At 45.2% G+C, this 16792-nt stretch overlaps 1 protein-coding gene across 12 annotated transcripts in view; it reads left to right on the top strand.

Annotated features, from left to right (window-relative positions):
- Positions 1–16792, top strand: part of KCNMA1 (potassium calcium-activated channel subfamily M alpha 1) — a 648117-nt gene that overhangs the window by 522645 nt on the left and 108680 nt on the right. For all 12 annotated transcript variants that reach the window (XM_087702562.1, XM_087702561.1, XM_087702560.1 and 9 more), the window contains one exon: positions 9920–10013. In XM_087702562.1, coding sequence (XP_087558688.1) covers positions 9920–10013 — 94 coding nt within the window. The remainder of the gene's footprint in view (positions 1–9919; positions 10014–16792) is intronic.

Below are 16792 nucleotides of genomic sequence, written 5' to 3'. Positions count from 1 at the left end.
CTTATCTTGAAGTCCAGAAAGTTGGGCCATGGGAGGGCTTTTGTCTGAAGTCTCCCTTGTGAAACTGAAGTGGCTTAATGTGTCGCACAAATTGATGGTAACTTACACTTAATTCCATTGAAGTTTGAAAACACAGAGCAGCGTGCATCTGTTCCTGTCACTCTTGTACCCAGCAAATGTTATTTGAGCTGTGATGGCCAGGTTTAATAAAATAGGCAAGCATACATATGGATTTCTGAATTTCATAGCCAAAGAAATTTGGCTAACATTCAATGTTGAAACCACTTAAATCAATGTTTTGCTTGTCCGCTTCTTAGATATATTTAAATTGCACTATAGGAAACAGTTGCTGCTTGATCTGATGGACAGACGGATGGATGGGGCAAAGTTTGATATAGAATGAGAATCCCAATGAATGTCCTCTTTCCGTTCCTTTAATTTCCAAGCATTTTTATGGCCGCAGCAAGTTGTACCGTGGCAAGTTAGCTGGGGTGAATTTGCCGCAGCTAGTTGTCTCATTCTAAACCAATCATGGCATTGTATTTCCTAATTTTTACAACTTTGGTTGAAGTGTGAATATTTAACTGCAAATTTGGCAGCAGAGAAAGACAAATGTGGTTGTCTTAAAAGATTCTCACCAGTCTACCAATGAGCTTTCTAGGTGGCTGAAGAATGGTGGAGATTGTTTTGACCCAGACTTCCTTAAAAAGCATGAAGCAGAGTCTTGGTCCTGGCAAAAGCTCTTTTATTTACACAACTCTGAAGTCCTTTCATTCAGTCAGCAAGGCTTGGCAAACATCCTTTCAGAGGAATATTTATCAACACTAACCTTATCTCATTTGGAGAGCTGCCAGTTTCTACATGCAGGGCCAGGCAAAACTTAGCACAGAGTAACTTATAGTCACAAACTTTCCACTCTTGAAATGATCGAAGGAATGAATTGTTTCCTGCAAAAGCCCACTCCTTGTTCGGTTCTCTTTTGTTTCCTATGGGAGGGGCCAATCACCCCCAAAGTGTGGCTTTACTCCCAAGCCGACCCTGCTTTCTTAGTTGTTCTTGTCTTCTGGCAGCTCTGAACCTGCACACAATGGGAATAAGCTCCAGCTGTTCTGCCTCACTGCTGTCTAGCTCCCTCTCTGTCTCCAACGCAGAGCCCTCGTCTGAGCTTTCCTCAACCCCTAGGACTGGCCCATGTTACTCCCCAACCTCCTCACTGTCCGACTGTCCTGCCAGCTCCACTGGCCACCGGCGGGCCACAACAGAGATGTAACAGAGTTTGAGTTCCCTCCAAGCCATCTTTAAGGCTGGATAAGGCTGACTCTGTAAACCACTTAAAGAATGCTGTAAAGAACTGCGAAGTGGAATATAAGTTTAAGTGCTATTGCTATTGATTCAGCCTTCCATCCTTCCAAGATTAGTCAAATGAGGACCCAGATTGTTGGGGGCAAGAGGCTGACTCTGTAAATCGCTTAGAGAGGGCTGTAAAGCCATGAAGTGGTATATAAGTCTAAGTGCTATTGCTATTGCTATTTTAGCCCTACCTGAGAATCACTGAATACAAGCCCATATCCATTTGGGCACACTAACCTTACTGATTTCCAGGGGCGGATTGCTCCCATCATTACTGCCAGTTCGATACATGCAAAAAGACATGTGCTCCACGTGTGTGCACATTTGCACAAAAATAGGTCTGTGCATGTGCAAAAGGTTAAAAAAGGAAAACAGTTAACTTTGTGCAATTACAATTGTTCTGCACATGTGCGGAACCAAAAATCAAGATGGCAGCCTTGTAGGAGAACCTGTCCGAACCAGGTGAAACCCACCTCTGCTGAGTTTCCATTCATTCTACTGACTTGAATTCAATTGCCATTCATCCAATCCAATTGACATCACCCTCCAATCGCAGTTAAACAATTAACAATCACTTTGAACTTCAAAGGAGAAATCTGAGCAACCGCTTGGATCCCCCCCCCCCCGCTATAAACAACAAAAGCTGTGTTGGATTGGGATGCTTCCCCAAAGGCATTTGTGCATGGATTACCAACAAAGCTTTGCCTTATAGTGTCATATATAGATGTTATTTTTTTTTAAATGGGGCCTCCATTAGTGCTATGGAGCAGAAGAGTGGTTTTAAGAGGCCGTTTTCCTGTGTGTGATATGAGAGGGACCACATGTGGGTATCAACACAGCCTGATCGGTCTAGAGACTGAAGGAATTCCTTAACAACACTTCCTCCTTCCTTCTGGCTCCCAGTTTCCTTCAGTGTTTGGTCCAAGCAGACAGTGTTTTTTTGGCTCCTGCTTAAACTATTAAAGCTATCTTTATTTGACTAATTGGATATTCTAACTTCAAAATTACCTGAGCTGCTGGCTGTAAAGGGGCTGTTTTTCCATTGCCACCTGGAGGGGGTGGAGAGCCAGATTGGTGTTTTCTCTCCCCCCCCCTCAATTGCCACGTGGAGCACTGCCCGGTCCCTGGAAATTCAGGAGTGACAGCCTCCTCTTCGCAGCTCCTCAGGAAAGACTGCTCCGGCAAGGTTGGTCTGGCAAAGTTTCGGCAAGGTTCTGGGTGATGGTGGCCATCTTGAGTGTCCCAAGCAGTACGAGGTGGTGGCCATATTGAGTGTCCTCCAGGCAGCACAAGGTGGTGGCCATAAAGGGTGTCCTCCAGGCACCACGAGGCAGCAGCCATTTTGAGTGTGGCATTGAATGCCGGATTGGGTTTCTCCACATCGCGGCCACTAATCAAGGCTGGGGAGAGCTTGTAGAGCCGGAAGCACCTGCAGATCTCCCATAGCCACAGCACCTGAGGGTTTTTCAGTGGCATTGTCAGCTGAGGCCAGGGTGTGAGTATGATGGCAGCCAGGGCTGCAACTGGGCCAGAGTCACCAGGGGAGCACTGGGCCTCGGGGCTGGAGGAGAGCAACCCCAGGCCCCGTACCAGGGCAGCTACCTCAAAGTTTCTGGCCAACCAGCTCTCTTCCAAGGCTGGAATTTGGGAACCCACAGGCAGATAACAGGAGGCTCGGGCCAGCAGGGTCAGCCCATTGCACAGATCCAGATCACCTGCCAGGGGCTTTAGTCCTTCCATTTCCTCTCCAGGGTCCCCTGCCAGGCCTTCCAGGCAGACTAGGCAGGTGGTTTCTCCATCCCCCCATCTTCCCCCAGAGCAGCTAATGATGTTATGGGGGATCCTTTGGAGGGCACCTCTCAGGATTATCTCCCCCCCCCCCGTTTAGGCCCCCCAAGAGGCTGAGACTCAGAGGCCCACTGAGGAAGATCTGGAAGATTTGGATCTACTTCCAGGGAGCATCAGGAGGCTCATTGCCTCTGCCATATCTCAGGGCATCATCACAGGACTGAGCTAACAAAGGGCCTGTACTTAGAGTCACAGGGAACCTCGTGAGAGGTCTCAAGTCAGGCGCTCTAGTGATAGGGCTTCTTCCCGAGAGGCTTCCAGACCACGCTCCCCATCCGTGGTCAGTGAAGGATCTGTCATGGGGGAGGAGGCCCAGCGTGAGGCTGAGTTTTCTGAGGATGAGGAGGCTCTCCCTCCTGATCTTCCGGCCTTCCCTGGTTTGTTTGTTCCTTCGCATTTCAAGACACTCCTGCATAAGGCTAAGGCTATCACTAAATGGGGGGGGGGCACCCCTGGTGCTCCCAAGCCTAGGGACCTAGATCAGGCCATATTTGCAGCTACATTTTCCAATAAGGAAGAGGTCCAAGTGCCCCCTTTCTTTCTGGGGGTTGTGAAGAAGCAGTGGGCGCGGCCTTTGTCATTTCCCAATCCAGGGAGTAATGACCATCATTTCTATAATATAGATCAGGCCTTTGTGCAGACCCTTCAGGTCCCCACTGTGGATGCGCCAGTGGCAGCATTGGTAACCTCCTCGACCATAGTGTTGGGCAATGCTGCTGATAAGCTTAAGCCTGAGGATAGGCAGGCAGAGCTTACCTTACGTAAGAATTTCCAAGCCTCTGCGTGGGCCATTAAATTGGCAGTAGCGGCTTCCTATTTCAATTGTTCCACAGTCCTATGGTTGCAGCAGTTACAGGACTATATCCCGGCATCTGACGAATGCCTTCTGCAGGATATTACTAAGATCATGTCCGCGACCCAGTTCTCCGCAGATGCTACGCTTGTCTCTGTTAAGTATGTGTCTCGGGCCCTGTCCACTTCTGTGATGGCCAGGCATCTCCTCTGGCTGCACAATTGGCAGATAGACAATAAGAACAAATGGAATCTGGCGGCAGTGCCTTACTTAGGCTCCTCCTTGTTCTGGGAGGCCCTGAACCCTATCCTGATAGAGAATAAGAAAAGAGTGTTGCCTTCCCAGGCCAAATTGGGGGGGGGGAGGCCCATCCCACCCCGTATTACCACAGGCCATCTTATAGGATGCCTGAGCCTGACTATCAAAGCCAGAGGTACTTCTCACCCAGATCAGATAGGCAGACTACTCGTCTTCCCATAGGCGGCCGCCTGGCTCTCTTTGCGGATCGTTGGGCGGAGATCACCTCGGATGCCTGGGTTCTGTCCACGGTGAGGGACCGTGTGAGGCTGAAGTTTCTCTCCTCTCCCCCGAACTTCTTCAGGATCTTTCCCCTGTCGAGGGACCCAGAGCTGTGTTGCCTGTTGGATCTTGCCATTCACCACCTCTTGGAGATCCAGGTGACAGAGCCAGTTCCATTGGTGGAACAAGGGTTGGGGTTCTACTCCAACCTTTTTGTTGTCCCAAAGAGTTTGGGGTGGGGGGGTGAAGGGCGATCCTCAACCTCAAATGGCTGAATGCCTATCTGGTTTACAGGCATTTCAAGATGGCCTCCCTAAAATCCATCTTGCAGGGGATCAGGAGTGGGATCACTTAGCGTCAGTGGACCTCACAGAGGCCTATTTACATATCCAGATTCACCCTCGTCATCGCAGATATCTCAGGTTGTCTCAGTCGGGGCGCCAGTTTCAGTAGAGGGCTCTCCCATTCGGGCTGGCATCGGCCCCACGCACCTTCACAAATGTCCTGATGGCATTGGTGGCTCACCTGTGGTCTGTTCCAGTGAGACTCGTCTGCTACCTTGATGACATCCTAGTTCAGGCCCAGTCCCCCTCACAGGCAATCTGAATCTCACAATCTGGACACTGCAGACATTGGGGTTTTCAATGAACTTTGCAAAAAATCATCTGTCACCTTCAACAAGGATTCTTCATCCCGGGACGGTCATAGACTCGGTGGCAGGCCAGGTGCTGCTTTCTTTGGACCGTCGGTCGAGCCTCAGGACCTTGGTTCAGCAGGTGCACGCAAAAAGGTCCATTTCCATCTTGGAGCTGTCCTGTCTCCTGGGCAAGATGGTCTCTTGCATCGGCATCGCACCGTGGGCATGCCTGCATGCCAGGCCACTTCAGTGGGCCCACATTCCATACCAATGGCACCTGCTCAGCAATTCTGTAGTTCTCATCACTGCTAGCGGATGTGCGGCTTTCCCTCTGGTGGTGGCTGTCTCCAGTGTTCGATCAAAAAGTCGAGTTCAGGGAACTGATCCACATCACGGTTACGACAGATGCGAGCCTTTTTGGCTGGAGGACGCTGATGGCCACTTAGCTGGCACAGGGTCGGTGGACGGTGTCAGACCTGAGCCACAATATAAACTGGCTGGAGTTGATGGCTGCTCGTCTGGCACTTCGCCACTTTCACAACATCTTGGCCGGCTGGCATGTTCTTCTGATGGACAACGTCGCCATAAAAGCGCACGTGAATCGCCAGGGGGACACACACTCGAGGAGCCTATGGCTTGAAGTCCGGAAACTCGGGTCATGGGCGGAGAGACACTTGTCATCGATAGTGGCAGAGCATATCTCATGGACGGCCAACCACCAGGCCGACTGGCTCAGCCATGCAACTGTGAACCACGGGGAGTGGCAGCTTCACCCTGATCTGTTCCAGAGGATTTGCCAGAGATTTGGCACCCACCTGGTGGACCTCTTTGCAACCTCAGTGAAAACACAGATCCCACACTTCTTTTCACGGTTTCCAGTGCAGAGAGTGGAGGGGATGGACATCCTGCAGAGCAGTTAGCCGAGAAGACTACTCTATGCATTTCCCCCCCTTCTCCTGATCCCCGGGACCCTGAGGAATGTAGAGGCAGAGGGGGCTGTCATCATTCTCCTGGCCCCGCATTGGCCCAGATGGCTGTGGTTCGTGAACCTGGTCCAGATGTCCATCTCGCCCTCGTGGAGAATTCCTCAGGAGGAAATCTCCTTGTGCCAAGGGGTCCTGGTCCATCCGGAGCCTCAATGATTCTACTTAACCACCTGGCATTTGAGTGTTTCTCCCAAATTTCTGTCCTGCCCCCTCTCACGACAGGGAACGCCTGTGGCACAGATTGGATGTCTGAAAGGCTCTTCGGATATACTTCAGATGCACGGCCTTGACCCGTAGGTCTGAGGCTTTGTTTCATTCCTACCCACTACCATGGGAGCTAGGGTTACCCCTTCCACCATCAGGAGGTGGATTTGGCAGGCCATTGTCACGGCCTACGAGGTCTCAGGTCAGGCCCCTCTTGCAGGGATTATGGCCCATTCCCCACGGAGTCCAGCAACCAGGGCTCTGTTTGAGGACATTTGCAGGGCGGCCACGTCATCCACCCCATTGCTCTTTATTCGCCATTATCAGCTGGATGCTTTCACTTCCGTTGAGGCTTCCTTTGGTCGCAGGGTTCTCCAACAGGCGAAAGCCACCCCAGCTTCTATGTCCTAGACTCCCTCCCTAGGGATGACGATAGCTTGGGTACGTCCCATGCATGGCCCCTCCCATATCACACATAGGAAAAAGGAATGTTGGTCCTTACCTGAATGTTAGTTTTCTGTGTGTAGATATGGGAGGGGCTACCTCCCTCCCTAGCAAGACGTAGTGGTTAGATGAACGGCTGGGGGTGGCCTGGTTGTCTTGTTATGCCTTTCAGGTGGACTGCTTGCCACAACCTTACAGAAACTGGGAGCCAGAAGGAAGGAGGAGGTGTGGCTAAGGAATTCCTTCAGTCTCTGGACCAATCAGGCTATGTTGATACCCATACGTGGCCCCTCCTGTATCTACACAGGGAAAACTAACTTCAGGTAAGGACCAACGTTCCTTTTGCAGCTGAACAAATGCCAAGGGTTACTTTATGTGGGACGGAAGAAATGCGTAAAATTAAAGGAGGTGTTCAGTATTCCGATAATGCCATCTTGTGACAACAAGGATACAGAGGAAAAATGTGGGTTTTGCCCATTCATAAATAATAGAGAGCATGCACAATCCCATCAGATAAACGAACCTTTTTTTTGGGGGGGGGGGGCTGGTAAGTTTTTGTTTGTTTGTTTAAACGGACTTGGAACTCCAGGATATATTTCATTCTGTTCTAGAACCAGTCATATCTATCAGCATTTTATTTGCGTGGAACAAAAAAGAAACATACAAAACAGCTTGAACTTTTCTAAATCTGCATTGTGCAAAGAATGGAATCTGAAGATAGATAGATAGATAGATAGATAGATAGATAGATAGATAGATAGATAGATAGATAGATAGATAGATAGATAGATAGATAGATAGATAGATAGATAGATAGATAGATGATGGATGGATAAATAGGTACAGAGATATTGAGATATTCTGTAGATATAGATATGTACTGTGTATATGTATATGTACTATATATGTATGTATGTGTATATGTATGTATGTGTGTGTATGTATGTGTGTGTATGCACACACACACATACATACATACATACACATACATATACACATACACACACACACGTGTGTGTGTGTTGCATTTGTGCTGATTGGTGCTGGCTGTGTATACGTTGTTGTTTTGTGTTGTAATGGTCTGGGTGGTGGGTGGGGCTCGTTTGTTGACTAGGGCTGGTTTCCAGATGTCTGGTAGGCGGGAGGTATTGTCACTTTTATTCATGTTGTGGGGGTGTTTCTCTATTTTGATAGCTTCCATAATTATTCTCTTGTTGAAGTGTTCAGTTTTGGAGAGTAATTTGGTTCCTTCAAAATCAATTTCATGTCCTGTTGCTTTAAGGTGCTGGAAAAGTTTTTTTCTTTTTTTCTGACTGCATTCTTGTGTTCTGCAATGCGTGCATTTATTATCCTGTTCATTTGTCCTATGTATGTTGCAGGGCAGATTTTGCATGGTATTTCGTAGACTCCTTGGTTTTCTAGCTGGATTTTGTATTTGGGGTTTCTTAAGATGTTGGCTATTTTTTGGTCAGTGTATATATATGCACACACATACATACATACATGGATACACACACACATATACATACACATGCACACACACACACCCACACACACCCACACACCCACACCCACACACACGCTTTATAAAATTGAGGAAATTGGATCTACTGTTCAAAGCCAATTATTCTAATGTTTTGCTTCGAAAGTTTTAACTTCTTGTTTTCCTATAATCATGCAGGATATTTCAGCTTCTGCTCTAGATTGGGACATGGCTGAATTTAGAAAGTTAGGCAGAGGGAAGGGACCCGCTGATGGATGGGAAGATGTCGATTACAGAAAAAATATTCATAGAGGGTTTAATACATGAGTTTCCAACCGCCCACAATCATGTCGTAAACCTATTAAAATTGCAATTTAGATGTTTGCCTTAAATTTCTCTCAATTCTCTGTAGTCTGATTCATTTTCAGTGAAAACAGTTGTCTCCTTTCCCCTCCTTGCTCCCCTACTCCTTTCTTTGCATTTTATTCTTCTTTCTTCCAGTGAAATGATTTATTGTACTGTTTTGTTCTTACTGTTCTTTAACATACTGTTTTGTATTGGTCTCATTTCCTTTTCACTTTGGGATAGTAATTTGTATGTTTTCTTTGAACGCCGAAGCATTTTGTTCAACTAGAAGCTTCTAATAAGCAAAAATACCGATCCATTAATAATACTCTCACTGTAATCACAATACTGAGTTGTAGCTTCTTAGGAAGGCTGGTGTCATTGTGCTGAAGGTTAAAAATGTGCTGTGCTATAGAATTTTGCCAAAGGATGCAATGATAACAAACAATTCTAAAAGCATCCATAGCTTTTATTTTGCTAATTCTTCAAACCTCGTGCCCATTTTTATAAATCAATTCTTTTGTCCATTGGCCACATGGATTTCATTCTATGATAACATTCTCATTTTGAAATCAAGGGCAAAATACTTTGGGTAGCTTTAATTTATTGCCGCATTTCAAATCAAGGCTTGAAGGATTTAAAGTTTGGGTATTTTTTTTTTTAAAAAGGAAATCCAATTACTTTAACCAAGTTCCCATCCTGGCTGTTTTGATGTTTCATTTCTGAATTACATACTCCATTTCCCTGAAAATAAGACCTCCCCGGATAATAAGTCCAATTGGGCTTTTGAGCGCATGCGCTAAAATAAGCCTTCTCCTGAAAATAAGCCCTCCCTAAAAATATTGCAACAAGGCAGCCACCATGAGGTGACTATGGTCATGACCTCCTGCACCTCAAAAATAATAAGACCTCTCCAAAAATAAGTCCAAATGCTTATTTTTTTTGGGGGGGGGCAGTCAAAAGAAAATAAAACCCTATCTTATTTTCGCGGAAACACAGTACCTAAATTTCATAGCACAGCCATGCTTTCGGGGGGAGGAGGGAGTTTGAAAACGTATCTTGATTTTTTTTAAGGATTCTTTAAAATATAAAATTAAACCTATCAAGAATAACTTTAAATAAACTTGTTTCTTTTCTTTTCCTTGAGTTTTCAACAACTTCAGGATGGGTTTTATTCAACCTGAAAATAATAATAACAACAACAATTACTTAAGACGATGTGAATGGAACTGGGAGGGTGTGGTTGGCTATTTTGCCTGTATTTCCACAGCTGAGCTGGTCATAACTTCACAAACTGCCTGTGTTTCTAGTTGAAGATGAGCAGCTGACGACGTTGTCACCCAAAAGGAAGCAACGGAATGGAGGCATGAGGAATTCGCCCAACTCTTCTCCCAAACTGATAAGGTGAGTCCGAAGTCGCTCATATCTTTATCTCTCCTCCTCAAGACAACAATCTTGCCGACAAACACCTCCCCCCCCCCAAAAAAAATAACCCGAGGAGGGGTGGGGGAAAGAGATTCGTGGCAGGATGTTCGAAAAAGTAAAAGATGGTTAGACGGTTTCTGAAACGCTGGAGTATTTATTCTGTCAGCTTGTCAGCAGTTAATGATAGAGCTCAGGGAAAAAAAAATCTGTCACCGAAAACAGTTTGAAAAACTGTTTGAAAAATACACAGGCTTTAAAGTCTTAGCTGTCACCCAGCCTGTCTGTGTGTAGTTCTTAAACAGCAGTGGCACTAATGATAGCGCTAACCAATCCGAGAAACCCGTGGGATGAGTTTGCCTGGGGCAGTTCTCTTTTTGTCGAAATCCCTCCGAGTGCTGTTTTCTGTACTTAAAACCGTATGTGAGATGTATCACTGCAATCAGAAATGAACCTGAATATTACCTTCCTTTTTATCCTGTCGATTGAAATCAAATTTCCTCTAATTGATTTGGAACGCTACTTTAAAAAAAAAAGAGGATGGGGAGGGAGGACGGGATAATGAATCTTGGGCGCTTCCCGAAGCAAAGTTCAAAACGAACGTCCTCATCCTGGGGCTAAAAATTGCATTAATTATGAGAGGTGTTGTTGTGGTGATGGTTAAGGTGTTGTTAAAGCGTGTCAAACACTTTGTTCCTACAAGTGTTTTTGCTAGAATGAAAGTCTTAAAGAGCGGAAATTCCACGTAAGAATTTCTAACATTCGTTGGTAAACAGATTATAGAGAACTTGGAGAGTGCTCTTTTGTTCCTCTTTTCAAACCTCTTAAGTATTATTCCTGAATTTTCGTGGAGGCAAAAATGTCTGATTATTAAACAGGGGCATCTGAAATCTTCTGAATTTCCTTATACTTGGGGTTTTCATGTCTGACTTCCTTGCGGATGAGTCACCTTTCCAAATGCTGGCACTTTTACAAAGTAGGAGGCATCAAATAATCAGGGCTTGGAAGATGGAATAGGCCTAATCCAGGTTTCTCGGTGTCACGTGCCTTAAGATGTTGGGGTTTCAAAAAGAGGCAAGCCAAGAAAAAGGGAGATTAAAACCAGATGATAAATGGCGATTCAGACACACACCATTTCCTGCTTTGTTCAAGGAACTGATTTCCTGCCGAAATCTACAGTGTATTTCCTCAAATACACCTATTTTCATTTGGAATTTAGAATGGAAGGGCAGGAAAAGAGAGATTGGTCAGAGGGGTTTTCATCTTTCTCTTCTCCTTCTGTTGAACAATGATGGCTGCTTTGTGTAGTTATTCAAAACACTATCTCAGTTCCTATGTTGCTAATCCTTGCTGATACAGGACTAATTTACATCTAGGCTTATGCTTAAAAGGTAAAGGTTCCCCTTGCACATATGTGATAGTCATTCCCGACTCTAAGGGGTGTTGCTCATCTCCGTTTCAAAGCCGAAGAGCCAGCACTGTCCGAAGACGTCTCCATGGTCATGTGGCCGACATGGCTAAATGCCAAAGGTGCACAGAATGCTGTAACCTTCCCACCAAAGGTGGTCCCTATTTTTCTACTTGCATTTTTTACATGCTTTCAAACTGCTAGGTTGGCAGAAGCTGGGACAAGTAAAGGGAGCTCACTCCATTACGCGGCACTAGGGATTTGAACCACTGAACTGCGGACCTCCTGATCAACAAGCTCAGCGTCTTAACCACTGAGTCACCACATCCCTAGGTTTGTGCTTAGAGAGGAAATAAGATGAGTCCAGAATGTACTTATTTCATCCATTGCTGGGTAGGTCCTTGCGTCCCTTATCTTCTCTGTATCTCATCTCTATTAATTTCTGTTTGTGTGAAATTTGACAGAGAAGATAGATAAATCCCCCCCCCATTCCTTCTCTTATCTGATAAATATGGGGATATAAATGTGAAATAAAAGAAGAAGGAAAAGGGAAAAAAGAGCGAGAGGACAGAGAACCCGGTATCATTTGGAGTGATGTGCTGTGTCCCTATTTGCTATGTAAAGTATGCTTCATTTCTTTGATCTGGAGTCATAATAATTCTGGGGAGTTCTACTGTTTTCATATGCTTCAAAGCTGTGTCAAAGTTTTGCTGCTTAAGGGGTACTTCTTTATTCTACTGGCTCATGGGTACTAAGATGACAGGTCCTCAATGCTAGGTGGAGGCTTTTTCAAGTCATTGCCTTCAGCAAAACATCAAATTACCAAATACGGGCTAACACAGTTCTACACAGATGCCTTTCCTGTAGATATATTATACCATATATATTAAATACTTTAGTGTTACACGGTACATTTTATGTGCAATGGAAAGTGATGGTTGGAGGTAGCCTTAGGGGGAACTTCCCGCCCTCCCCACCCCTGCACCCCCCCTCCTCCCACAAGCCGAAACAGCTAGTGTATATCGTATCAAGTATGGTTTTTACAGGACTTTCTGCCTGAAGGCCTTTGTAAATAAGTAATGATCAACAGATTGGCTGTGGGTTTTTGAAAAGCATGCCTGTGTCAGTTTGCATGATGGGGAAAGAATTTTCAAAGTGGAGCCTCGCTTTCATTGCCTGCTGAAGAGGGACTCGGGGAGATTACTCATCTCAGTCTTCAGCTGTCTGTTCAGTAGCCCATCAGAATTGCTAAACATCGGTTGGACAATGAGTGAGGAGCTCAGCAAACCGAGATCTGTCTTCTTTCCTGCTTCTCTGGACTCAGGTTTCTATTCCAACCCCAATTCACTCCTTCCTTTGGTTCATCGTGTTTAGGATTTAACAGATTAACAGAGTGGGAAGGGACTTTATAGGCAGGGGTGAAATTCAGCAGGTTCTGACAAGTTCTGGAGAACCGATAGGGGAAATTTTGAGTAATTCGGAGAAGTGGTAAATACCATCTCTGGCTGGCCCCAGAGTGGGGTGGGGATGGAGATTTTGCAATAACCTTCCCCCAGGAGTGGGGAGAGAATGGGGATTTTGCAGTAAAAAAAAATAGAATTTCACCACTGCTTATAGGTCATCTAGTCCAAACCACCACCACCCCTGCTCAAGCAGGGGACCCTACACCATTTCTGACAAATTGCACTCCAATTTCTTCTTGAAAGTCTCAAGTGATGAAGTCCCCACAACTTCCAAAGTTTCGAAGGGAACTTCTGTTCCATGGGTTGATTGTTCTCACTGTCAGAAAATTTCTCCTTATTTCTAGGGTGAATCTCTCCTTGATCAGTCTCCATCCATTGATCCTTGTCTGGCCTTCAGGTGCCTTGGAGAATAGCTTGACTCCCTCCTCTCTGTGGCTGCCCCACAAATAATGGAACACTGCTGTCATGTCTCCCTTGGTTCTTCTCTCTCTAGACTAACCATGCCCGGTTCCTGTAACCGTTCTTCATATGTTTTAGTCCATGGTCACAAGACTGAACCACAGAATCCTAGAGGGAGGGACCTCAGACTGCAGAATAACAGATTTGGAAGGGACCCTGTAGGTCTTCTAGTCCAACCCCCTGCTCTGTGTGGTGCATTCACAACTTCTAGAGATATGTCGTTCCACTGATTATGAAATTTCTCTTTAGTTCTAGCTTCTCTCCTTGATTAGCTTCCATCCTTTGCTTCTTGTCCTGCCTTCAGGTGCTTTGGAGGATAAGTTGACCACATAACCACAGAAAAGTCTTTAGACAGCTCTTTCTTTAGCCTGGAAATGGAGATGAGCACATCCTCCTACAATCAGCAGCAACTAGAAGAGTAAAATCCACAGGAACTCCTTTATCTTTTATACACACAGAGAGGTGGGGAAGAGACTGTATAAAGGTAAAGGTTCCTCTCGCACATAGGTGCTAGTCGTTCCCGATTCTAGGGGGCAGTGCTCATCTCTGTTTCAAAGCCGAACAGCCAGTGCTGTCCGAAGATGTCTCTGTGGTCACATAGAGTCGAGAACGACTAGCATGAATATGCATATGCGAGGGGAACCTTTACATACATCTAGATAGATGGATGGATGGATGGATGGATGGATGGATGGATGGATGGATGGATGGATGGATAGATAGATAGATAGATAGATAGATAGATAGATAGATAGATAGATAGATAGATAGATAGATAGATGATAGATATAGATGAGCATCGCCCCCTAGAGTTGGGAATGACTAGCACATATGTGCAAGGGGAACCTTTACCTTTTGTACATATGCATACACCTACATACATACACATATATATACACACACACACACACACACACACACAGACACACACACTTGTTTTGTCTTACGATATTACCTATGCATTTCGATTAAGATTTGCACGAATTCGACCCCTTGGGGGGGTGGGAAAGCACCTCTTGGGATGTGGCTTCTGGTCCTTAGTGTTTTCAATTATTAGAGTTGAATTGGTCCAGATCTGACTAATGAGATCTAGATAAAATTCAGCCTCAGGAAAATATTGCCCGTCAACACAGAAAAAGATAGCACTCGATCAGCAAAAATAGAATTTGCCACTGCTCACTTGAAACCAACTGGTATTACAGTATAAACTGTACAATAAACAATTGAGGGATCTAGGTACAGTAGAACCTCTGGCCACAACCATAATTCATTCCATAACTTTGGTCGGAACCAAATTTGGTTGTGGTCAGAAGCTTTCATGACCAGAGGGTCTACTGTATGTCTAGTCGAATGAAGAGAAGGACTAGGGTGTGACATATAGATACAGATTAACAGAGTTGGAAGGGACCTTGTAGGTCTTCTAGTCCAACCCCCCGCCCAAACAAGAGATAGTACACCATTTCTGACAAATGGTAGTCCAGTCTCTTCTTGAAAGCTTCCAGTGATGAAGCTCCCACAACTTCTGAAGGCAACTTCTGTTCCATGGGTTGATTGTTCTCACTTTCAGAAAGTTCCTCCTTACTTCTAGGTTGAATCTCTCCTTGATAGCTCTCCTTGATAGCTGTCTTCCAATACTTGAGGGGCTGCCATCAAGAATAGGAGGTCAATCTATTCTCCAAAGCATCCAAAGGCAGGACAAGAAGTAACAGATGGAAACTTATCAAAGGGAGATTCAACCTAGAACCAATTTCCTGACAGTGAGAACAATTAACCAGTGGAACAGCTTGCCTTCAGAAGTTGTAGGTGCTCCATCCCTGGAGGATTTCAAGAAGAGATTGGACATTGAGATTACTTGTATGAAATGGTATAGGGTCTCTTTTTTGAGCCAGGGGTTCGACTAGAAAACTTCTGAAATCCCTTCCAACTCTATTTTTCTCTTAGTCTTCTGCTTTTCAATAGCTACCTGGAGAATTATAGATATAGATATTGAGACAAGCCAGTTCTAAAGCTGGTTTATAACACTCCACTTATATCCAATCAAGTTTAAAATCTAAATGTCGCAATACCTTATAATTCATTGAAAACAGAAGTGGAAAGAAGCATATAATATTGGCAAGCTTAGGCTATGAATCTTTAATAATTTGCCAGCACAATTTACAGACATCAATTATTGTGGAAGCTTTTTATGCAAAGTCCCTCCTGTGGGAATATTGAAGAACCATTTTGAGAAATAGCAGTTAGTTCTAGTTCGACTTTAACATGAAGCAATAATACTTTATATAATACTAGCTATTAACCCGACATTCCTGGGTGGTTGTTTATCCCAATCCTGTTTTAGACTTTCACAAATGTCCGGACCAAATGTAATTTCTAACATTGGATTTTTCCCCTTACCAGAGGGAGCCCCCTTGTGGAGTACCATGAAGCCGTTACCATGGCAACTCCACTGTGCTGTACAGTAGAAGTCATTTTAAGGCAGTACAGTAGAAGCCATTTTAAGGCACAACAGGCTGTATCTTAACAGAACACCACCACCCTGAGGGGTGCTAGAGGTGTCTTACTCCCACAGTATTTGGTTCCAGAGAGTAAGTAATCTGTGTACCAAATTTGGTTGAAATTGCTCAAGGTGTTCCAGATTTATGCTGGAACACACACACACACACATACACACACAGAGAGAGATATATAGATGATGATGATAGATAGATAGATAGATAGATAGATAGATAGATAGATAGATAGATAGATAGATAGATAGATAGATAGATAGATAGATAGATACTGAATGACCTCAACCCTGGGTCTTCCTTCACCTAGTCTAAAATATCGTTGCCATTTCAACACTCGCTCTCAGTATTAACATATACTGAGTTATTAATTGGCCAGACCTTCAATGAGCTGTAGTGGCCCAGTGGTTAGAATGCAGTATTGCAGGCTAATTCACTGCTCAGTGCCAGTAATTCGATCCTGAGTAGCTCAAGGTTGACTCAGCCTTCCATCCTGCTGAAGTTGGTAAAACGAGGACCCAGATTGTTGGGGATATTATGCTAAATGTGCTCAGAGAGTCCTTTAATGCACTTGTGGCCCACCATCGGCCAGCAAAGCTGGCAGCAGAATCGGAAAGTGAGGAGGTTGGGGAGGAACATGGGCCAGTCCTGGAGACTGGAGAAGGCTTGCAAGAGGGCTCTGCATTGGTCAAGGCCATCTGGCAGCTCTCAGCTGCCTTTGGAGCTAGACAACAGTGAGGCAGAGGAACAGCTGGAGCCTGTTCCCAGTGTGCACATGTGCAGCGCTGTCAGAAGAAAAGAACAGCTAAGAAATCAGGGTCAACTTGGGAGTAAAGTCACAGGTGGACGGTGAATGGCCCTTCCCCTAGGTAATAAAAGAGGAGCGAAAGGGGAGTGGGCTTTTGCAGGAACCAGTCCATTCGT

The sequence above is a fragment of the Thamnophis sirtalis genome, unplaced genomic scaffold (assembly GCF_051295495.1).
Source record: "Thamnophis sirtalis isolate CommonGarterSnake01/CBP01778 unplaced genomic scaffold, rThaSir2_p1.2 scaffold_15, whole genome shotgun sequence".
NCBI classification, from domain to species: Eukaryota; Metazoa; Chordata; class Lepidosauria; order Squamata; family Natricidae; genus Thamnophis; species Thamnophis sirtalis.
The sequence above is the reverse complement of the archived record's forward strand: the minus strand, read 5'-3'. Positions and strand labels throughout refer to the sequence as shown.